The 25,020-nt window shown below is 39.7% G+C and overlaps 1 protein-coding gene across 1 annotated transcript; it reads left to right on the plus strand.

Annotated features, from left to right (window-relative positions):
* Window positions 1–2,101: 2,101 nt before the first annotated feature.
* On the plus strand, window positions 2,102–25,020 carry LOC307047687 (vam6/Vps39-like protein). The gene is made up of 10 exons (XM_079694803.1): window positions 2,102–2,190; window positions 2,916–2,989; window positions 3,604–3,820; window positions 7,762–7,890; window positions 9,997–10,099; window positions 11,652–11,697; window positions 13,954–14,103; window positions 20,040–20,174; window positions 20,266–20,357; window positions 22,842–25,020. Exons 2-10 carry the CDS (start codon window positions 2,927–2,929, stop codon window positions 22,921–22,923), a joined length of 1,017 nt encoding a protein of 338 aa, XP_079550929.1. The 5' UTR covers window positions 2,102–2,190; window positions 2,916–2,926; the 3' UTR covers window positions 22,924–25,020.

The following is a 25,020-nucleotide window of genomic DNA, read 5'->3' on the forward strand; positions in this document are numbered from 1 at the left end:
AAAAACCTGGTTCATGCCTGGTTCTTATTTGTGTCCTGAGCTGTGCTACCCGTTTGACTATGTGTGATTTTGGGCGTAATAAATGGTGGGGATTTACACCTCCTTCAGCTGTCGGGGCTTTCCTGGAAACCTGGCCGGCGTTTCTCTCTCTCCTGAGTTCAAGTGCCAGTTCAAATAGGCTTTTTTGCACGAATGGGTTTCAACCTTTTTACGCTGAATAAGCAAGCACAAAGCCCAACTATGTTAAAATTCAGTAACACAGATTAGTCAGATGGAAAAATGTGGATTTGGTCTACTCTCTTTATTTCTTTAGGGATTAGGTAGGGGACTTAGATAGTGATTTTAGCCTTTGCAGACCATTTAAGCCCCTGACACACCAGGCCGAAATCGTCCGTTTTCGTTAGTCGGACGACAAAGCGTGCCATGTCGCCCAAACTCAATTTCGTGTGTCCCGCACCGTCGGCCGTGACACGCCTTATTTGGCGGGCCGGACAGTCGGGCCAAATAAATCACTCTGATTGGCTGTTCAGCTAGCGAATCAGTGCATGAAACGGAAGTGAGGGACGTAAACAAACGCTTTAAGAATCCACAAAGAATGTCTTCCACAAGCAACACTCCAATGGGTGATAGCTCCAGTACCGCACGAGACATGTTTTCGATGGACGAGAGTGAAAATGGAACACACCCGCTATTTGTTGTTTGTTTATATCACGGAGTCTGTTCTTCTTCTCTGTCTTCCGGTTGTTGCCTCTTTTGAATGACGAATACACACTACCGCCGCCTGCTGGTAAGGAGAGTTATTGCCACTCACGCATGCGCAGTTCGTACATGCTACTTGGCCGTCGGCTGAAGTCTTTGCGGTGTGTTCCAGTGCAACTGTTGGCCAAGACGCAGGAGACGTGAGGCGACACAACAGTCGTGTTCCGTCGGGACGTGTTCTTTGGTGTCAGTTTGGTGTGTCAGGGCCTTTACATGCACTAAAACCTATAGAACACACTATAGGAGAGGGAAAACCACGAAAGAATAATACGGCCGCTTTAGTCAATTCAAAGTGAACTTTATTGTCAATCTTTCAGTTTGTGTGTACAGACAGAGATCGAAATACCGCTTCCCACAATCCCGAGTATAAAAATACAAATATGAATAAAATATGTATATCCTATATATATATAAATACACATGTATACAATACATGTGCACACATTAAGATAAAAAAACACAACAATCAATATAAATAACAGTCACGTCTTCAATATCTATCACTATATCATTATAGTGAAAACTTGTGTTTTGGACTGAAAAAACATGACGTTTAAAAACACCGACTTGGATTTTGAGAAACCTTGAAGGATATTTTTACTATCTGTTATTTTTAGATTAATTTATAATGAATAATAATTTTAAAAAAAAGCTAAATAAATCATCTAGCCGCAGAAAACAGATCTGTCAATCATCTGGATAACGACTGATACCAGAGTTCAATTTTGTTCTCCACCAAATGTGTTTCAGACCTCGGCATGACGACTGCAACACAACAAGGAAACATCTGTTAGTGATTTCTCTCTCGAATTGGACGTTGAGTTTTAGGGTTTAGTTTATAAATGAGGGATCAGTTGATGCCAGACCTGTGTCGAGCTCTGTCAGCATCCTCCTCATCACCTCGGTAAAATAACAAGAGCCATTGTACGCAGAATGGTTCCATTGCTTTTAAGATGGATGGGTTTTATGAACTGGTATCTGAGCTGTGTTCTGGGCTCCACAGTTCATCTCAGAGGAGCTTTTCCCTCGTACATCAGAGCTGTCTTTACGTTATTTGGTTTCTCTGGCCACTCTCGCTGTGAACGCGGCTGGTTTTAATCGAAATGCTGCAATTTGTGATTGTGATGTCATGCTGCTGGAGTCAGCCTCCGAAACTCAAACCAGCTGCTCCTCTCCACAATTAACACAGAGCAGGAGCTGCAGCCAGGTTCTGCTAATGGAGGAGTTATGTAGTGTAGTGGACTGAAATCTCACATTTCTGCTTCTTCTACTTCTTCTTGCTTTCTCTTTCTTCCTCCTCCTCCTCTTCCTCACCCTGTTTCCCCCCCCCCCCCCCCCACACAGCTCTTCAGGTTCTTCTCGATCAGTCCACGAAGGCGAACTCTCCTCTGAAGGGCCACGAGCGCACCGTGCAGTACCTCCAAAGACTGGGTGAGGACGTCTGTGTTCACTTGGAGCCGTCGTCTCTCGCTGTTCCATATTTATAATTGGTTGGGGTGATTTTGGGAAAAGCTCTGAGAGAACCGTCAGCCTGATTTACTGTTGATGTTGGATGAAATAAATATTCTGCATTCTGTTGTATGTCATGGTCTGCGGTGCCTAACGTTTTCTGGCACGCACTAAATGAGGCTTTTTGTACCACATGTGTCAGGATTTACTGTATTTCTGCACCTGGGATGGCGACATGAATTCCTGTTGCATTACTGACCCGATATCTAACCGCTAACGATAGCTGTTCATGTGTTAAACTAGGAAAACGCATCATAATAACCGTCATAAATTAAATAGCAAATTGATGTTTAGTTAGTATTTATTCTACTGATAGAGACCATTTGTTTATATTTACGATATTGTGTCAAAGAAAGGAACATTTCAATCTTTGCTAATGATTACCAAAGACATTGTAAAATGTTTCATAGATAAGTGAACCAGAAACCAATCATTAACCACAAACAAACTATAAAATATCTACTAAATATGCTTTCAACAAGGTTTTATGATCATCATCTGCAACTTAATAATATCCATTTAAATAATGTTTATTGATTATTTGATTTGCTTGTATTGCTTACTATGAGCTGGATCATCTGCTGTGTCTCCTTTGGGTCCTGTGAGTTTCCTTGGTGAAGTCGAACTGTATTTCTCTCGTCACGCAGGAGTGGAGAATATGGGAATAATCTTCGAGTTTTCTCCCTGGGTGTTGAAGATCTGTCCTGAGGACGGTCTCAAGGTGAGACACACAAACTTACACTAAATGATATAATATTTCAGTTTTTAATAATTGTTTAACTTGTTTTCCCTCTGTTAGCATTTGGTTACGTTGCAGGGTTTTTCCTTTTTAACATATAAAGTGGTTTATGGTTACGTTTTCAAGATAAGGAATTTGCTTGAATTTCGAAATTTTTAAATATCTATATTTTTCTCATATGGCGTTTTATCTTTTCATGTAAACTGAAACATTTCGGAAACATTTTTTAAATACTTAAATAAAACGATCCCGTCGTCATATTTCTAGTTGTGTCGTGTTGTCATCCATGGTTGTCATACACAAAACTCTAGCTAAACAATATAAAAATATATCGAAAAAGAAACAGTGACAACATTAATTGATTTTGCTGGGTATTTTGCAATTATATTAACAAAGTAGAAGGATGGTAAAGGCTTCTTAAGAATAGGCACCTTTTTTTTTTGAAGTTCTTGAATCATATTTTTCTAAGCTGTATGAGCCCTTTAACCTCCATGTATCAAAAGGATAAGGAACCTTTCTCTATTGTCTTTCTATATATCCTTTCACCATAAAGAAAGCCCTCTCCTCCTCATTTAAAACTCTGTCTTACTGTCCAGATCTTCACGGAGGACCTGACGGAGGTGGAGACGATGCCCCGAGACAAGGTGTTGAACTTCCTGAAGGAGGGCTTCAAGGAGCTGGCCGTCCCGTACCTGGAGCACATCGTCTACGTTTGGGACGACAAGGGCCCCGAGTTTCACAACGTGCTGATCCAGCTCTACCTGGAGAGGGTGCAGGGTCTCATGAAGCAGTACCTCAACTCCCTGCCTGAAGGTACCCGTCAGAAATGACATGAAACCTAATCAAGTTAGTGTCTGCGGCACCTTGAAAGCAGAGTTTCCGTTAGCCGGTAATTACCGGACTTTGACTGGTAAAATATGCTGAAGACCGGTAAATCTAAATCTCATCGGTCAAAATGTCGGGTCAAAAATAATTTCTCTTGAGCACAATACCGCATCGGTTGCGCCACTTATGTGACAGACAAAAGAGTATGTGACAGACAAGAATAGTCAATTCTAATGTCGAACACTTAATGTGGAGAAAGAGATGTGCTGTATGGTTTGATTGTGCGTTGATCTGTTGGTAATGCCTCGGGGTTCCGGTGGGGATGTAAACAAATGCATAATGCTGCGCTATACTTTGTGGCCTCACCCGGTTGCATAGCGACGCTTATTGTTTAGGTGTCTTTTAATAAGCAGGTAGTCATATAATTAGCTAGTTCTGATCGATATGGACATAAACGCGAGTGAAGTCTAATCTGACGGGAGAGAGAGATCAGCTGCTGCTGACGAGTCGACACGCAGCTCTGTATGATCACATGCAGCGGTGAGCGGAACAACACACACTTCAGGTTAGAATATCACACGTAGCTATTTTAATTAGCTCTCAAACTACCTAAACTAGTTATAGATATGTTTAGTTTTACTGTCGGGTCACTCATTACTGATCCGCGAGCTGCATGATACTGACGGGCTGTCAGGAGAAGGAGAGAGCGCTCCGTTTATTATTCCCGTGTTATTGTAAGTTACTGTTCACTTTTGAATAATGTTGTTAATCTACTATAATTAGTTTGTTTAATATCGAATCATATCTATTTGTTTTAAATCTCAATAAATAACAAAGAAGACCTTTCACCGGCACTTTTCTCATTTTGTCCGGAAGATTTCAACTTTAACGGACATGTTGACCGGCACTAACGGAAACTCTGCTTGAAAGTCATGAACACTGCCGAATGGAAGGAGTCATCACATACAGAGCATCAGCTAGTTCCTGAACAGTGTCCTTCACATGCTGATATCCAAGAGAGGGAGTTACTCAGTCACAAGATGGAGGAATAGAAAGCAGTATTCAATGTTTACTTCAGATTAGCTCCACGTCAGAAATGAGCATGCTTGTCATATGTCTCTCTCCATAGAGGCTGAATCATCATGTTAACCACATAGCTATCATATGCCTCAAACAGTCCTGATGCTCTTCTAGGTAATCACACATCCTGTCATGAAGCTACAGTTGGGATACCTTTGTTATCACGTGGACTCTGATACATCTATTTTTATCATAGTTTCCATGTGATTACAGAGAGTGCCAGGACTTAATAATGAAGCCCATCCATCTCCCGCTCTGTTAGTGACTTCTTAATGATCTCCCAGGGACATTTTGTATTCAAATGAACCTGTCAGACGGCTACATATCAACGTGTGCTCATTAATGTGCACTTAGTGCCTCAGAAATAAACGAATAAATCAAATAATGTAATATATAAATCTGTCCTTGGCAGGTTATTGCTTCATGGTACATCATTAATCAAATTGCAGAACAGAGTAGGTGGTAATATAATATACTTGTTTCTAAGATTAATAACAGATTATTTTTGTTTGCACACATTATTAATAGTGACTGTATCAGTGCTATTTTAAGGTTTACCTCAGATACCCTGTTGAGTTTCTCTAGCAAAGACTTTTTCCTTTTCATGCGTCCATGTGTGCTTGCTTCAGTAAAGAACAATAGCTTATTAATTCAGAGGCAAAGTAAAAAACACGACGATAAAAACACATTTTGATCAAGATTTCTATAGACTTTAAGCACGTTTCATGTCATTTGAGATTGTGTTTGAATGTTAGATCAAATAACAAATGAATATTTTATAAATACATATATTATAAGCAATGTCTGAGGAATACACTAATAAAAGCAACCAATTTAAAATCATAAATATGTATATTTAAGCTTTAGTATACAGTACCAGTCAAATGATTGGACACACCTTCTCATTCAAAGGTTTTTATGTAAATACATTATTTTCTACATTGTAAATTAATACTGAACACATCAAAACTATGAAAGAACACATATGGAATTATCTAGCAAACTAAAAAGTGTTAAATAAACGAGAATATGATTTTTATTTTAGATTCTTCAGAGTAGCCCCCTTTTGCCTTGATGACAGCTTTGCACACTCTTGTCTCTGTCAGCTTCATGATGTAGTCAAAAAACATTAAAAGCATTGAAAAGCAAAGCATCATAAAATACAATTTAAGGAAATTCAAATATAATGTATTATTAACTTTTATGTCTCATGAATAGTCTAAAAACTCTATTTCACAGATTGAGCAAAGCAGCAAATATTCACTTAAAGCATTAGGAGCCGCTGAAACAAATGAAACAATATTTCATTATCAAAATGTCTGCAGATGAATCTTCCTCTGTTTATATATCCTTTATTTAACCAGGTAAAAGTCTCACTGAGATTCAAATCTATTTTCCAAGAGCGACCTGGCCAAGAAGGGCAGCATGAACAAAGATAAAACACAGAGAATACAGGCAGAGGAACACAGCTGTAAAACACAAATGAAATCGCACATCAACCAGTCAATGTGTGTTGTAGCGGCCAAAATCATATAGAAATAAAACAGATAATTAACTTAAAATAATACAGCCGCTGAGGCACTAGTTAGCGGATCTTACGCAGGGCAATGATCCAGGTCCAGACAACATTCTCCATTTGTGCAGTTTATTCCCCTAACAAAGTCGAACAGGTTTCCTATATCCCTTTTCCTTAAGCCTTTCCTATGGCCTTCCTTCTGCTGGCTTGAAACACCCTGGTAAAAAACCGTTTGCCTACTAATGCTCTGGCTCCCACTTCCACCTGTCTCCAATATATACAATTACACCAGGTGCTCTAATGACCCAGTGCCCAAAACATGCCTTCAAAATAAAAGCATAGAAACTACTTTAACTTATGACGCTAACTAAGAATACATTTACAATAAACACCATAAAACAGCAAGAAAATAAATGTTAAACTAGTAAATAATATAAAGAGATATATAGCTCCAACATGTGTGGTGGCGTTTTGAATCCGTGTCTCCATTTAATAGCCTCTTCTCTGTCGGGCTTGTGGGTTTTTAACTTTTGACGCGCCTCTCTTTGTTTCCAAACTAATTTAGCAGAGGTCGTTGTTGAATCAGGGGGTCCGCGGGGGGTCTTAAAAAGTATTAAAAGTTGATCAATCAATTTAGCGAAAATGAAGGCTATTAAAAAGTATTAAAGGACATTCTCCAAGGTATTACATTTTGTAGCTTGTGTTCAATAAGTATATAAATGGTTCAAAGAGGTTGTATTCTACAGTCTGCCTGAATGTAATCATTGCGTAGGTGTGTAGTGTGATTCTGTGTAGTTTATTTATGGCATCCCGTTAGATTTGACGTCATCTGAACAGGACATCGCACGCTCACTGCTTGATAGCGCGCGAAGGTCCGTTTACGCTGGTTGTTAAAAAACATCGTTATGGGGAAATGCAAGTCTGCGTCCAAATGGTTGGAAGATAAGGAGGAAGGACAATCAATACTGTATATAGTCAATGTGAGGTAAAGTGTGTCGCCAAGATAACCGGTTAAAACTCCAAGTGGCGATGAGGTCTTAAGATGTCTGGAAAGGGTCTTAAAAAAGGTTTTACATTTGACTTCAGGATTCCTGCATATTTGTCGCTTCATAATAAATAAAAGTTCACAGTATCAAAAAAGAACGCGGTCAAAAGACTTTACCGCTTCCCCCATCTCATCACAATCAGCTGTGTCCTATCAACCTACCATATATAGGCATTTAAAGATTTTTATAGTCCTTTTAAGATGGACTTGAACTGAATGAAATCTGACAGTTTCAGCTCCTTCTATACAGACGTTGCTCTTCTTAAACTCAATGTGTGGTCTCTGCAGGAGTTCCCCCTGTGTCTGCGGGGAAGGAGGAAGGAGACCTGGGCGAGTTCAGGATGAAGCTGCTCTCCTTCCTGGATATTTCCACCAGCTACCAGCCGTCCAGACTCATCAGTGATTTTCCCTTTGACGGTGAGTGAGGAGAAGGCGGCTCCTCTGTTTGCTCGACAAATACTCACCAGGATGTGGAATTTAATGTCTATAGACGCTGACAATTAAATGTATGACCCTCCTATGATAATGTGTCATCCTAATTTAGACCGCTCTTATAAATGAGTGATTGCCAGAGTCAAAACAAACATTTGCTTTTGTGAAATGTTTTCCCCATTATTGTGATGTATTTTATGAATTCAAGGATAATAATGGAAAACGTAAAGAAATTAAAAGATTTCATAAAATAAGAAAAAAGAAAATACAAATAATAGGAACAATTTAATTAAAGGGTGCTCTAAGGTTAAAGGTCACCTATCATGCTATGTTTAGGCAATAGCATAGGTCTCAGATATATAAAAATATGTAAAAATCATGTCTATGAAGTGTTTTGCTCAAAATACCAAACAGATCACCCATTCTAGCCATGCCTCATATCCCTCTATTTCACTTCCTGTTTCAAAAGTGCTGATTTGGGTATAAAGCTTTAACAAATAAAAAAGGAGGGGTCTGAGCTCATGCGGGACCCGGCAGCTACTGTCTAAACTAAATACTGCCGTGATGAAACGCCATATCATGGATTATCAAGGATTCTCTCTGAAACAGTATGGAGCTCAAAGGCTTTCTCTCTTGCCGGTTATACCACAAGGTGAGTTCCTTTTTACTTCCTGCTTCTTCACACACATGCTCTCCAGTACAGGTTAGCTCTGAGTGTTAGCGATGCTAATGTAAACACCGACCATATTACGTCCAAAACAGTCGGGCATTGTTTCTGATAGCAACGTTTCTGATTGGGCCGTGGGTCCACTTTTCAGATATTACGTCATATCGGAAAAAAATAGGAATAACAATATATATTTTTAAACTGAAAGAAAAAAATGGAATAATAATAGGAAATAAGGAAAAATAAAATAAATAGGCTTGTATGATGGCGAGCATAAATATGCAGACAAATGCATATTTACACTCATGTATACATACATTAATATACAGTTTATACACAGATATACGTCAGTACATAGACATACACAGACAACTTGGGGCTGCATTCTTTAAAACTGTGTTATTGTGATAATGTTATGTTACATTTATTAAACCATTGCAAATATTAATTTACACCTTGAGTGTGGAAAAAATAAGTGGTTTTGATACAGAAATTGAAGAGGAACCACATTTATTTATCAGTAAATATGTCTCTACTCAATTTAATTTATTTAATGTAGTAGCATTAGGGTTGCAAAGGGGCGGAAAGTTTCCGGAAAGTTTCCATGGGAAGTTCAGCTGGGGAATTTTGGAAATATTCGATGCAAAATTAAACAAAAAAACATGACATTTCAACCGATTTTTTTATTTTTTTGAAATAATTTTATTGAACAATTATTTAAGAACGAAAACAGGAAGGTTGAGTTAAATGTTACTCATCCCCCCCAACCTCACTCACTCTTCTCCCTCCAAAAAGTTCCATTAAACATGCAAATCTTCCTTCAAGCGATCCTCTGCATTTTTTACCCTTTCAGTCAACGGGCTCTTCCTGGGCCTCATCAACATCACACTCTGAGTCTTCCTCTTCAGCGTCACTGTCCAGCCTTGTTGAGGATGGCTCTGTGTCACGCTCAGAGAGCCTTATAGGTTTGCCTGAATGCCAACCAGTTTTTCCACTCTCTCATTTGTGAGCCTGTTGCGAACCTTTGTGTGGTTTCAATAGCCGTGCAGTAAGCAGTGTGCTATGGCATGGATATTCAAGTGTACTTGAATGGCATCTGTTTGTTTAGTCAAGATTATGCTAAAATATACTTTCCCCAGCTATATTTAAGTTCCCTATGAAGAGCCAACCTTCAATTTGGAAAATTCCCAGTTAATTCCCGTGGAAAGTTTCCATCTTTGAAAATTCCCGGAATTTTGCAACCCTAAGTAGCATACTGTACATCACGCAGTTTCGTGCCTGTGTAACATGCACTTAAGAAGAACAAAGTGTTTTATGTATTTCCCATAACCTCATGTACATATGCTGTCAGTTAGAGAGGAAGGTTTTAGTGAAGTTATATTAGTTTCTAAGCCGTTAATAAAAAACCCTCCCTTTGACCTCAGGGCTGCTGGAGGAGCGGGCGCTGCTGCTGGGTCGCATGGGGAAACACGAGCAGGCGCTCTTCATCTACGTGCACATCCTGAAAGACACACACATGGCTGAAGAGTGAGTCCTCCTACACACACACACACACAGACACACACACACACACACACACACACACACACACACACACACACACACACACACACACACACACACACACACACACACACACACACACACACACACACACACACACACACACACACACACACACACACGGCTGAAGAGTGAGTCCTCCTGCACACACACACACACACACACACACACACACACACACACACACACACACACACACACACACACACACACACACACACACACACACGGCTGAAGAGTGAGTCCTCCTGCCCACACACACACACACACACACACACACACACACACACACACACACACAGACAAGTGAGTTCTCCTGCCGACATACACACTCACTCACTCTCACTCACACACACACTCACACACACACACACACACACTCACACACACACACACACTCACTCACTCACTCACTCACTCACTCACACACACACACACACGCAGAGACAGACACACACACTCACTCACTCACTCACTCACTCACACACGCAGAGACAGACAGACACATACACACATGGCTGAAGAGTCCTCCTACACACACACACACAGAGAACCACACATGGCTGAAGAGTGAGTCCTCCTGCCGACAGACATTCACTCTCACACACACTCACACTCACTCCAACAGACAAACACACCATCCTGCAGATGAACAGGAAGGGAGTTCACAACACACAGCAGCCAAATGTTTGCCCAGTGGCTCATTTCATATTTAATATTGATTTGTGGTGGAAGAGGTAAAAGTAAACCAATACCAGCACAGGGTGGAAATACTCTGTTACAAGTCCATGTCCTGCATTCAAACTGTAACCTCAGTAAAAGTATTACCATTAAAATAAAGCTATTGTTAAGGTTTCAACATTTTATAATAATAGTCTCAAATCTCTCAAGGTTTTTTCGGTACGTTGTCAGTTTTTTCTATCAAATATTAATGTTTTTTTATAGAGAGAAATTCCATTTTAATCTTAGTAATTCTGGATGTAGATTTACTGAGACCTTTCCAACAATTAATCTCTTCATGTAATCACTTTATATCTCAGACATTTCCAAGGTTCATCTATTTTATTTGCTATTTTCTGCTAAATAACTCCTTCTTCTCAGAATATTACCATTCTCCCCTGCTCTGTAGCTTTCTCCTTTCCAAACAATGAAATAAAAACAGTTGTAGTAGTTTAATCTCTACCTCTAATAATAATACGAAGCCTACATGATAAATGATCTGGTGGTAAGATATTGCACTATTTATCTGAATCTGAACCTTCCAAATGAGTGCCAGTGGAGTGGAAGTATAGTAGCAGGAAATAGAAATACTCAAGTAAAGTACAGGTACCTCAAAATTATACTTGAGTACCACTGCTGATGATTAGATATTAATTTCTGAATGTTAAACGGTCTAAAAGTGTACATTTGTTTCTCAGTTAAAACAAAGCTTTGACTTTACTCACTCATCCTCACTGTGTTGTTACAGCGCTGTGAGCTTCATAGAGATAAACACGTTTTCATGTTTCCTCTGCAGATACTGTCACAGCCACTACAGCAGTTCAGAGGAAGGGAACAAAGATGTAAGGACATTTGAATGTTTTGTTCCAGATAAGACAACATGTTTCTCTAACCTTCGTCCTCTTGGATTTCATTGTGTTGTTTCATGACCACTTTTCTCATTATGTACACTCGGCTTCTTACGGTTAAGTACCTTGAGAAAGAGCTTCACAAATATAATGGATTATTTATCTTTCCAGATGACAGGCACACAGCTCTCCAGACAGCCTTAGTCGGCATGAATAATAGTTGTTGTTGTTGTTGTTGTTGTTGTTTGGTGTGTGTCTGAAAAGTAGCTTGAATTTTCAAGTAAACACCAAAATTAAAGAAGTCAAAATGAGGGAATATTTAGACCCTCCAGAAAAACGCGGGCTAAAATCCTTGATTATGCGATTAAACATGCGGGGTTTTTATGTGATTTTATGCGGTGAAATTGCGGAAAGTTGCGAAATATGCTAAATATGCGGGAAAAAGAATAACAATTTTTTTAAATATTGGGCTGTCTTATTTATTCTCTCTCACACACAACCTGCCACTAACGTTAAACCCCTTTACTACTCAATTAAACACATTCAATGTTTATTTATTGTAAAAGCAATTGGGCTATTTTAATCTCACACACACACACACACACACACACACACACACACACACACACACACACACACACACACACACACACACACACACACACACACACACACACACACACTTCGCCTCATTCTGTTTTCATTTACTCGTTCGTTATCTGACCAGCTTCAATCTTGTAGGCTACTCACTTCGTTTCTTGTAGCCCTCGAAATGGTTTTGGAGGTTGATCCCTCGCTGAACGTGAGTTGTTTGGCTTTCTTGTCCGCAGCAGCAGAAAGCATTTTCGAATGTTTGAATGAATCAAAGTGCGTCGATGTTCTCTTATGCTCCAACACACAGTTGTACGGGGTGCAGAATAGTTTCCCCCCACTTTTTGCCCGGTCTTTAGTAGAAATGTTCGTCGGTAAATGAGATGGATTAGATTTTTTCATCTTGGTGTTTTCTCTCTCGTGTGAGTTCCACACGTTCACTCTATACAGTGTTTACATTCTGTGATGCGCGAGCTGATGACGTCACGTCAAGACGAGTTAACTTTTTTTGCCCTCAACTTTGTGTGGAAAAATGCGGGGATTATGCGGCCTTTTGATAAATATGCGGCCTTTTAAAAATCTGCGCCATTTTGCTGATTATGCGATAAATTCTGCGATCGCAGAATCGCGTTTTTCTGGAGGGTCTAAAGTTGGTTGGAGGAAAAAATCAATGAATCAATGCTGTTTCTTTGAAGGTCAGAAAGTAATGAAATCCTTAATAGATGCCCGTGTGTAAAGTCCACTTTTAATAATAAAAAATAGCCTAATTTCAAAGGATTTTTTATTTATTTAGAGCAGTTATACCTTTTTTCGATCCTCATGTTAAATATTAAGCTGTAGCCAGTTAGCTTAGCTTAGCATGAAGACTGGGAAAGAGCTAGACTACCAACATAGCGTCAGTTCAGTTATTAAGATGTTATTTATGTACATATTTCTGAGCTATTTCTCAGACCGCTGCATGGTATATCGATGTCAAATGTTTGTGAGGTGGTGTGTGTATGCATGAGACCCCTGGATACATATGCTAATTTCATTGCAGCTATTGCTACTTCACTCTCGTTTTAAATCTATCGTTTTTACGTTTAGCCAAAGCATAATTTCCAAAATGTCCAGCTACTTCTGTATTTAAAGTCACCATGTTCTTAGTCAGGTAGGTTCCTGAAACTTTGAGTATATCATTTTTGTATTGTTTGATTAGATAAGAAGAATGTATTGTCGTTGAGTACCGAGACAACAAAATGCAGTTTAGCGTCTAGTGCAAAAACCTTCAAGTGTACAATTTCTATTACAATTATTAATCATTTCTTGTCTGGTTTCTTATCTACGTTTTTTTCTGCTGTAACATGGGCAAATGTTATATCTTGTCTTATCGTCTTTGCTGTTTCGGTATATTTATCCTGTTTTTCAATTCTGTAAAATCCTTTATAGTGTTTTTCTAGGTGAATTTTTGTCTTGCATGAAACTTTTTTTATGCTGCTTCATCATTATTCTCATGACACATTTCTGTACAAGTAATATATCAATGACTCTGATATATATATATATGCACTGTTGGTGGAGCCTGTAACCTAAGATTTTCATCGTCATAACTACACTGTAACTATGTAAGTATGACTAATAAAAGCCTTGTACCTTGAACTTGATATTTCCTCCCTGCAGGTGTATCTGTCGTTGCTGCGGATGTACCTTTCCCCTCCTGATGTTCACTGCCTGGGGCCGATCAAGATGGAGCTGTCGGAGCCTCAAGCCAACCTGCAGGCGGCGCTACACGTTCTGGAGCTGCACCACAGCAAGCTCAACACCACCAAGGTAAACACACCACAGCTAGCTCAACACCACCAAGGTAAACACACCACAGCTAGCTCTACACCACAGATAGCTCAACACCACCAAGGTAAACACACCACAGCTAGCTCAACACCACAGCTAGCTCAACACCACCAAGGTAAACACACCACAGCTAGCTCAACACCACAGCTAGCTCAACACCACCAAGGTAAACACACCACAGCTAGCTCAACACCACCAAGGTAACACCAAAGTTAGCTCAACACCACCAAGGTAACACCAAAGTTAGCTAAACACCACCAAGGTAAACAGTAACACACCACAGCAAGCTCAACACCACCAAGGTAACACCAAAGTTAGCTCAACACCACAGCAAACTCAACACCACCAAGGTAACACCAAAGTTAGCTCAACACCACCAAGGTAACACCAACGTTAGCTCAACACCAAAGTTAGCTCAACACCACCAAGGTAACACCAAAGTTAGCTCAACACCACAGCAAGGTAAACACACCACAGCTAGCTCAACACTGTAGACAGAACAGAAGGTGTTCAGCAGATGTATACCCGATACACTCTCCCTATAGCTGGAGGAAAGCTCCTTGGTTGTGACTGATGTTTGGCCCAGATTATGTGTTAATGTGAGAAGTCAACAGATCCAGTCTTAAACCCCCTGAACTTCTCAGTGCCTCATTGTTGCCGTTTTAATTGCAAATATGTTTTGATATTTAGGAATTCAAATCTGGATAATTAGGCGTTGTGTCCACAAAACATGATTATAATCACCTCTCAATTTGACAATGTACAACTCAGTGGTTGTTATGATGCAGACAGGGACAAAATGTAGCTTCACCTCCATTTTCTACCGTCACATTACTGTCTCTTTTCTGAAAAGATGTGGTGCATTCAGAAGAAAAGAAGCTACTTTGAGGCAGCTCCATTGGGAAACATTTAAATAAGAGGTATTGTAATGTAAACTAGCATACTCCTGTTGATGGGGATTAAAGCTGACGGCTCATATCTCCCCTCCAGTTCTCGCTGAAGACCTGTGTTTGAATCCATCTGCTTCTCCGTACGATCCCCCTGGGGAGCGATAACCTAATAATATCCTCTGTGATGCGCCATTATTCTCATATCTTGCAAAGTGTGCATGTTTCAGATTAGAGACGAGATAATCCTTGCAGTTGCAACCAGATTTTAAATACGGTGAGGATTTCTAAACTCCTGCAGTACGAGCCTGGCGTTGACAACAACAGTGTAACATATGTTCAGTGCATAAAAACAGCATCAACTGTGACAGGAAGTTATCACAGAAAAGCACTTAAGCTGAAGCTGCCAAAGTTTTTCTGACACGAGCACAAAAGTTGTCGCACTTGTTGAACTCCATCTGGTTCTCAAAGCTGCTCTTAATTCACAAAGCATTCATTAGTTTCTAACTCAACCCAGGGCTTCATTATTATAACTTGATTTGCCAATTCAGAAAAGACATGAAAGTGGGACCGATATGAGAGGGCTGAATTAAAAGAGATGAGATGGAACAACATGATTAATGAGGACAGGAACTCACACAAAATGAGTCATTTAGCGTGAAATTAAAGCAGAGAATGAACTGAACGGAAAGATTTGATTTAGTTTGGTGTTTACAGCGAGACTACAGGGGTTTGCAGTCGAGCTGCTGCTTTCTGATAGAACAAGGGAGCAGATCTCCCCCGAGAGACACGTGAACATCTTTTATAAAAAAATGTTCTTATACTTTCAAATACCTGAAAAACAGAAGGGAGACAATTTACATAAAAAGCTGTTATGTACAAAACCGGCTCATGACCTATTTTTCTTGTCGAACCTGCTCTCTAGTAAAGAAGACTTGCCTTAAAGGGGTCATTTGCATTATTTGAAGTCGTGTTATATGAGGTGCTTATCCATATTCATGAGGCGTTGAACATCTCTCTGCTCTTTCCCTCGAGGGAAACACATGAAGTTTCTCTGGAAGTGAACTTGGGAACATCAACCCTTAAAACCAGTTGAGCCCTGAGCCTGTTTTCCAGGTCTCAGGCTCGAAATTGACATTCCCAGAACAAATGACTATATCTTCACTTCTAAAAGGGGTAAATTAATCATCTTTGTTCTCAAAGTAATGATAAATGTTTGGATGTAGAAGACTCAGAATCAATATAGATTTTTTTATTTTAAAGTAAATTCAGATTGAACATAGTAAAAAACTGTAAATGATAGTGTCCGTCCAAAAGAAAAACATTACTTATTGTGAAAACTACCCTTGAATGATGGGATAGTAGAATAAAAGCTTTAGGAATCCAAACTATAACATATAAGTACCCTGTATCAAGATTTATGCAAAACAAGTGACATTTGACCTTTTTAGAGAGGTTTAGGGGAAAAAAAACACTTCTGGGGTCATTTGGGTGCATTTTCCATATCTCTGGCCCCCATCGGTCGATTTTGATGATTGACACCTCTTTCTAACCGTTAGAGCCAATAGAATCAAGGGGAAGTTCCTAAAATCCATCTAAACATTACCCATTGGTGAATGAGTGATGCGCAGCCAGAATGCCCAAAACCGGAAGCTGTCATGCACTCTCGTAGCAGCTAAAATGAAATCTCCGTTATTGACATCAAAATGGAATGATGGATTATCAGAAATCATTTCAAAGTGACACAGACACATTGGATTAACCTTCAGCTGCGTTTTATCGAACACAACTTTTGATCATAAAACAATAATATAAATATTTGTGTTGTTTGTTGTCCTTTCGCCGCGATCGCTCAGTGATGATACTTGTATTTCTGGAATCTGTGGAATCTCAGCTTGCTAATCGATATCTTGTTTGTGCAGATCCGATAAGTAATAAGGGTATTTTAACGTGAGTTCTGTGCTAAGTGTGTTAGCATTTTTTCGCTCAGGGCTATTTCAGAGCCTTTGTTATTATCCTTATGTTTCGTTTTGCTAAAAATGTCTAATATTGTCTGATAGCTGAGTTTCTTCCCGTTAAGTGGGTATGACACATTCATAGTTTGTTAAATGTTAAGAAGCCCTCAGACGCTGTTTCTTGCAAGATGTTGCGTTTTGACTGGTTTTAACGAGTGAAGACCATTTGAAACCTTAAGTGTAACTAACTACATGTCCAAAGCAAATTAAAGAGGAAAGCATCCTCTCTAAAGTTTTATCAGGAAACTGTGACTCCAAATATTCCTTTTACTGATTCCTTCACAAAGTCAAAGGTTGAAAAAGATGCGGTTTACACGTTTTTGGGGCGTTTTAACAGAATAATGATCGGGATCCGGCTGCAGCGACCTCTAGCTTCAGGATGTTTGTTCGGGACAGATTTGTCTGTTTGGGACCTTTTTAATGGGAATTCCTCTTCATGGACTCCTATTGTGGTGAAGAGCAGTTGAACATGGTGGAGGAAGAGGAGGAGGAAGAGGGGCTTCTCATTAGCAGACAGAAAAACACTGAGGTGGGTCTGGGAAGCTCTCTTCTTCATCAGGAGGACCCACTTGTGAAATTCTTGTCACAAAACTCAGCAACGTTGGTTTGTTTAAAAGAAACAACTATTCTGACCAAGTCTGATATCTGAACAAACATAAAGGAAATAGAAAACTGTGCTTTCTTCTCGTCTCTTTCTTCAAATATTGTTCATATTTCTAGTATTGAGGCTCTTTAATGAACGTCTGACAATGACACTGTTTCACTTTTTCTGGACCTTATAGTATATAGACTAAATTATAACTACATTACTTGAGAGAACATTTGACTTTGAATTTCATCTTAAATGAAATCTTTAGACAAATGAAAGATACAAAATTGACCGACACACACAAAAAGCTTCCTGTTGGAAGTTTTCCCAGGAGTTTTGTACAGTCTGGCCTGAGTGTGGGAGCGCGGCCCGAGGAAATGAAAGCAGAGAGACATTAAAGTCAATGAGGGAGAAAGAGAGGCAGAGAGAGAGAGAGAGACAACAGGGAGAGCTTCTGAACAAAACACCAATAAAACCACTGAGAGACTCTTATTCTGAAAGGCCTGAGAGTTGAATACAGATCAGCGATGCCTTTCTCACACACACACACACACACACACACACACACACACACACACACACACACACACACACACACACACACACACACACACACACACACACACACACACACACAAACTCTCTCTCTCTCACACACACACACACACACCATGTATACATCACTTCAGGGGACATTACATTGACTTCTATGCATTTCCTGGAGACTTATCCTAACCTTAACCAACACATGCCTAACCCTAACCAAGTCTTCACCCTAAAATTAATCATTCCCCTAATGGGGACCTCCATTTTGTCCCCATAAGGGAGGCGAGTCCCCACACGTGACTGTGTAAACAGATTTAGGTTCCCACAAGGATAGTAATGCTAGGCCACACACACACACACACACACACACACACACACACACACACACACACACACACACACACACACACACACACACACACACACACACACACACACACACACAGAGAGGGAGTTCAAAACAAACAGCAGCCAACTGTTTGCCGTGTGGCTAATTTGATCTGTGGAGGAAGAAGTCAAAGTAAACAGAGTAATAATATAGTGTGGAAATACTGTGGAAATATCCTCCATTCAAAATGTAACCTCAGTAAAAGTGTTATCAACATGTACCTAAAGTTAAAGCTTCAAATTCCATAATAATAAGTGAGTTTAGAGTTTTGTTGGACTCAGATTTACTGCTAAAATTCAACACTTTATCTCTAAATGTAATCACTTTATTTCTCAGATCTATCCAAGTTTCTTCTTTTTTATTTGCTATTTTCTGCTAAATATACTCCAACTCTACTCTGGAGTCTTTCTCAGAATACAATCTTAATCCCACATGTTGTCTACACACTATTTTAGTTTCATAAACTAACTTGTTTATTCTGATGGAAGGATTCTGATAACTCCCATCTAAATCAAATACGTTTTCACATCCTGTCAATTTTGTTCTTGTATTTGTATACCTCTTATTCTCTCTTTTTCTAGACCACGAGTCAACCTCAAGGCCCGGGGGCCAAATCAGGCCCGTGGTGGATTTAATTTCGGCCCTCAGGATAATTTCTAATTTCTATTAGATCTGGCCCTCCGGTATATTGCACGCACACCTTCACTCCATCCTGAGGGTCTCCTCAGCTCAGAGCCTGAGCCCAAACATTGATGACCTTGCACCCAAGATGAGATGCCAAGTATCTGAGCTAGCATCACAGAGCAGCACAATGAGTTTAATGGATGTTTCCTTCTGCACTTTCTCTCTCACGACAACAGGGCATGTTTGGTTTCTCTTTGAGGGAAATAGTTTTGTTGAAGCTGTTGTTGGCCTGTGGGAAAATGTAATCATAAGAAATGACTCTGGAGAAGCTGCAGATAGAGCCATAAGAAATGAATGAACTGATTATTTAATGTTTAATGTTGTTTTTATAGGCAATCATTGAAGCTTTGTTAGTTCCAGGTTTAATATGTGCAATAAGTTCATTTCAATAAGTTCATTTCAATAAGTTCTGCAATAAACATTGAACCAGTCCGGCCCTCGACTAGTACCCATTTTTTTATTTTTGGCACACTGTGTCTTTGAGTTTGACCCCCCTGCTCTAATGTCTCGCTTCTTCATCACCGTCATTAAATGTATTTACGTATGATTTTAGAATGTGTTTCTTTTGCACTTAATGCTTTTGCAGCCATAAGAAATAACATTCGCCATCAAAATAAACTTGCCTTGCACAACGATAGATATTATTCTCCTGCACCAAATACATGACTGAAATGCATTGTGGGTAATGTAAATCCCCCAGATTGACCATGATTGGTGAGCGCTCTTTAAAGTCCCTGCTAATACTGAAACTCCTAAAGTCTGCTCAACACTCTCTAACAAAGTTATATCTGTTGTTTCTCTCCCAGGCCATCAACCTGCTCCCGGCTAACACTCAGATCAGAGAGATCCGCGTGTTCCTGGAGAGCGTCCTGGAGGAGAGGGCTCAGAGGAAACGCTGCAACCAGGTCCTGAAGAGCCTGCTGCAGGCAGAATTCCTCCGGGTGAGACTCTGGAACATTTACAGCTCACTCTTTTCCACAAAAACAAAAATATTAAGATGTTTCTTTTTACTCCTCTGTCTCGATGTTGCAGGTGCAGGAGGAGAGGATCTTCCACCAGCAGGCGAAGTGTGTCATCACCGAGGAGAAGACCTGCCGAGTCTGCAAGAAGAAGATAGGAAACAGGTAACACGTTATTATCCTTTATTCCTTTTTCTACCATTTTTTATGAATAACAATATAGATGAGACTTAACACCTATGTCACTACCAGGCGGAGATTACGGCCCCGCCCACTTTTTGGGGAAAACAACGCTGTCATTTGATTGGCGGTCAATACAAATTCTGAAGTTTTTGCCAATCCGATCAGAAATGTTTGAAAACCGTGGATTTGTGGATCTTCAGAGAGCCCGATCACGATGGCCAGTCAGGCAAACATCACATTCAATCATTTGAAATCAACGATCGGTCTCGATATGGTTAAATTAAAATCAGTAGGCGAGGCTGTAATTTCGTCAGCTGTTACACTCATGAGCGAGGCAGAAAATAATGTGTTATCATGCCAAAAAGCTGCTGTGTCGTTTATTGCGCCTCAAACATTAAAAACAAATCCAGAGTTCAGTGTTTCTGAACTTCCTCTAAGAAGAAAGGACAGTAACAGAAGAGCTCTTTGGCTTCAGGCTCGATCGCCGTTCAAATGACAGCGTTGGTTTCCCCCAAAAGTGGGCGGGGCCGTAAAGTGACGTAGATGTTACTCTCATCTATGGACATCGATCGCCTACTGCTATATTTAACCATATATCGAGCCCGATCGTCGATTTCAAATGATTTAATATAATTGTTTGTCTGACTGGCCATCGTAACCGGGCTCTTTGAAGATCCACAAATCACGGTTTTCTTAAATGTTTGATCGGATTGGCAAAAACTTCAGAATTTGAATTTACCGCCGTTCAAATTACAGCTTTGTTCTCCCCCAAAAAAGTGGGCGGAGCCGTCATTTTTTGCCCAGAAGTGACGCATGTGTTACTCTCATGTATGCACTCTAACTATTAAGTTCTTAAAAAGCATTAATTTATCTATTTTTTAATTTTTAATTTGTTTTTCTAATCCTTGTTGTTTCACTTTTATTCAAAATGTGTCATTACATTACATATGTACACAAATACATTTAACCTTCTTCATTTAAATGACTTTTAATGATGTTTGATTTGGGATAAATGTACTTACTGTGACATTAAGCCTAAAGACAGCAGATGCTATTAGCTATTAGCTATTAGCTCAAATCTGGAATCAATCATCTCTTTTCTGAGATGAATGCAATTAAACCGTACACCCCAGCACGTGCACTCCGCTCTGCATCAGCCAATCAGCCAATCAGCTCGCTGCACCCGCACTGCGAGGGGGACCCAAGTTCCCATCAGCAAAAACACGTGGGTTTGCTATCCTGGCTCCAAAATGGTGGAATGAGCTCCCCATTGTAATCAGGACAGCAGATAGCTTACACATCTTCAGTGAAGTTTCAGCCCTTAATATGAGTTCATGACAAATAACTCTTATCATTTTACACTCACTGAAGTGTCTTTCCTAGAAGGGTTATCATCTAACCTCATTAAGATATTCCCAGTGTATAATAACTAGGGATGGGTATCGTTAAGGTTTTAACGGTACTACTACTTTTATCGATACCGCTTATCGGTCCGGTCTTTTAACGGTACTCTTATCGGTTCTTTTGAAGAAAAAAATAAGGTAAACTAACTAAAGAAATTGTGAACAAAAGTAACATTGCTTTTTATTTAAATTAAATACATCATATTTCACATCAAAAGAAACAACAATGCTTTAACACATGGTATTAAATAATCTGATGACAGAATAGCTGAAACTTTAACTAAATAAATAACTCAGTTACTTCTAGTCATTAACCCATGTTTGTATCATTGAGTTAACTCTGTGTGTTGCTGCTAGCATACATAACACCTGACGGGGAAAGTGTGTGTGTGTGTGTGTGTGTGTGTGTGTGTGTGTGTGTGTGTGTGTGTGTGTGTGTGTGTGTGTGTGTGTGTGTGTGTGTGTGTGTGTGTGTGTGTGTGTGTGTGTGTGTGTGTGTGTGTGTGTGTGTGTGTGTGTGTGTGTGTGTGTGTGTGTGTGTGTGTGTGTGTGTGTGTGTGTGTGTGTGTGTGTGTGTGTGTGTGTGTGTGTGTGTGTGTGTGTGTGTGTGTGTGTGTGTGTGTGTACCGCCCCGCCCCCTCGCACACAGACGGGGGAGAGAGATCGCTCGTCTGGATTGGAAAGATCAAAAATAATCAGACACGTATTTTGCGTATTAGAAACTGAGTTGGCGAAACTGAAACTGCAATATAATGTTTGTTTAGCAATAATACATATGACATGTCTTTTTTAAATGTCTCCAGTACCGATAAAAAGACGGCTAACGTCGGAGCTTAACGGTACCACGGTCTTTAATAATTCAGCCCCGGGGCTCGGTACCCCTCTCTAATAACAACAGTATTCTTCATTTCAAATCTCCTCTCTTAACTAAGATGTGTTCGTCTCCAGTTTGAGTTCCGCTCTGAGCTGCTGTTAGTTTCTGTTGAGTGACCCCTCCTCTCCTAAGTGTTGCTGAAAGCCTCAACACAAAGCCCTTCCTCTAACGACCTCTTCCTCTCTGCAGCGCGTTTGCCAGGTATCCAAACGGAGTGGTGGTGCACTACTTCTGCTGCAAAGACCGCACCGTGTGTCCCACCGAGCAGTAACAACAACAACGACTGTTTACTAATAAACAAGCTCCTGTGCTGCTGTGTGGATGTTCTGGAGGAGGCTTCAGGAGGCAGCACCTCACAGGAGCACAGACGTTTCTTTACCCTCAGAGCAAGACCTCCTCCTGGATCACAGGCTCCCTGCATGAAGGAACGCGAGGACTGTGCCGGACAATCACCGGCTGACATTTAAAAAGCATGAAGCGCTGGAAGAGACTCACTTCTCATCGCTTTTGACAGACGCCGAGAGGAAGACGAGGCTCGCTCTCACCTTGAGAGGTTTCATCTCCTGCTCCTGTGACGCTGTGCGCCTCGCTCTGCAGGAGTTCACTTTAAAGGCCTTTCTGTGACTCTGAAGATTGTACTCACATGATGTGTGTTAGCATGACAACACAGCGGCCGTCTCACGTTACTGTTTTTAATTGAAACATTTGAGGCGATTTCCGCAACTAACATCATTCACCTTCATCTCTGTCAAGCTGTTTTAAGTTTTCCTGTGTCTGCTTTATAAGGTGTGTAACGGTCGTACTACTGGAACCAAATAATAATAATTGATCAGAGAAAAAGTTGAATATTGTCTGAGATTAAATTAGTAAATAAACAAGATTTTAAAACATATTCTCTGAGACTTTAAAGACACACGTGTGAGAGGAACAACTCTAAAATATTCTGAGTTTAAAGAAGTCAATTCAAGATAATGTTCTCTGAGATTATCGTCATCAATGTGGCCGAAAAGACCTCCTTGTTGATGTCTGTCCTTCATCATCGTGTCTTTAAGGCCTTTTTTAAGTATTCACATGTGTCTTCTTCACGTACGTATTACTGTTATTGTAGCTAGAAGAAATAAAACATGAGGGTCATATTACGCCACAAATATCAATAATTATATCAATAATTCAACAGAAAAAAACTTCAAAATATCTTTAAAATACTCTATTAGAATATGAAGTCTTAGTTATTGAAGAAAACCTCTGAAACGCTGTGAGATTTGAGAAGTACTTGGTAAAGTGAAACCCTTAAAGAAATACTCAAAATGACGTCTTTGATATCTAGATTTACAAATAATTAATAATACACCATTTGTGTTTCCGAGACATTCAATGTTTATGAAGTTAAACTCCTTTAAAGCGGGGCTTTGTAACTTTTGAACAATCAAGTCAATCGAGTAGCTATCACTGAAAAATCACAATTTAATCAACAAAATAAAACGGCATCCATTTTGATTTTTTTTTTTATTATCAAAAAAGCCCAAATTCCCGTCTTCCAGCTTCTTAAAAGTTGACATTTTACCACTTTTTAAAACCTTCACTGACAGTAAATTAAGATGATTTGGGTTATAGACAAAAACATGACAAAGTTCATGGGTTTCACAAACCTCAAATTTGACATTAAATTGAATATATTCGGATGACTTGATCGCGTAAAATCACGTGATCGCTTTGATGGAACACACATGTATTTTTCTTTAATATTCATAAACGATGGATTTACTCAAAAATAATTACAATAATGAGGACTTTCAGCGTTGTTAGAGTAGCACAAATAGAGATTCATCGAGGCTTATAATGAATAATAATATTGTGTTACATCTTCTAAAAGTTACAGAGTCCCGCTGAGAGACGGTTCTCAAAGTTACGTTCAGCACTTTAACGAGACGTGTGTTTTATTTATTGTCAAATCACACAAGTGTATGAAAAAATAACCTGAAAGTGAATCTGTGTTTTAAAGGCAATACAAATATAAAAAGTGTCTCTTTACCGTCTGCGCACGAGACGCAGGAGTCCCCCGGTCACGAGTAATTCAAATGAAAGTGTTTTCAGTTGATTTTCATGTGTGTTTTAACCGCTGAATCACGCAGGTTCTCCCCACAAGTTGTAGCATTACCTTCGTCTCCTGCTTCTTGAAAACAACCTCCTCCTCTCCTCCTCTTCTTCTTCTCTTTAAAAGTTTGCACACTTCCTCGCTACGACTGTTCCTGAAATAATCTCATTTTTATTCAGTGGGAGTATTTATCCCGCTGTGTGTATACTGTATAAAGACTGAGAGCGTCTGTGTGTGTGGCTTTAACCAGAAATAAAGAAAGATTTCCACTCA

This window comes from Notothenia rossii, assembly GCF_949606895.1.
Source record: "Notothenia rossii genome assembly, chromosome: 7".
NCBI lineage: Eukaryota > Metazoa > Chordata > Actinopteri > Perciformes > Nototheniidae > Notothenia > Notothenia rossii.

Excerpts from the sequence above, each read along its gene's own strand:
- LOC307047687 (XM_079694803.1), top strand. The coding sequence starts at position 2,927 with ATGGGAATAATCTTCGAGTTTTCTCCCTGGGTGTTGAAGATCTGTCCT. Across the intron at positions 11,698-13,953 it reads CAGAGGAAGGGAACAAAGAT|GTGTATCTGTCGTTGCTGCG; the intron begins GTAAGGACATTT and ends TCCTCCCTGCAG. Across the intron at positions 14,104-20,039 it reads GCAAGCTCAACACCACCAAG|GCCATCAACCTGCTCCCGGC; the intron begins GTAAACACACCA and ends TTTCTCTCCCAG.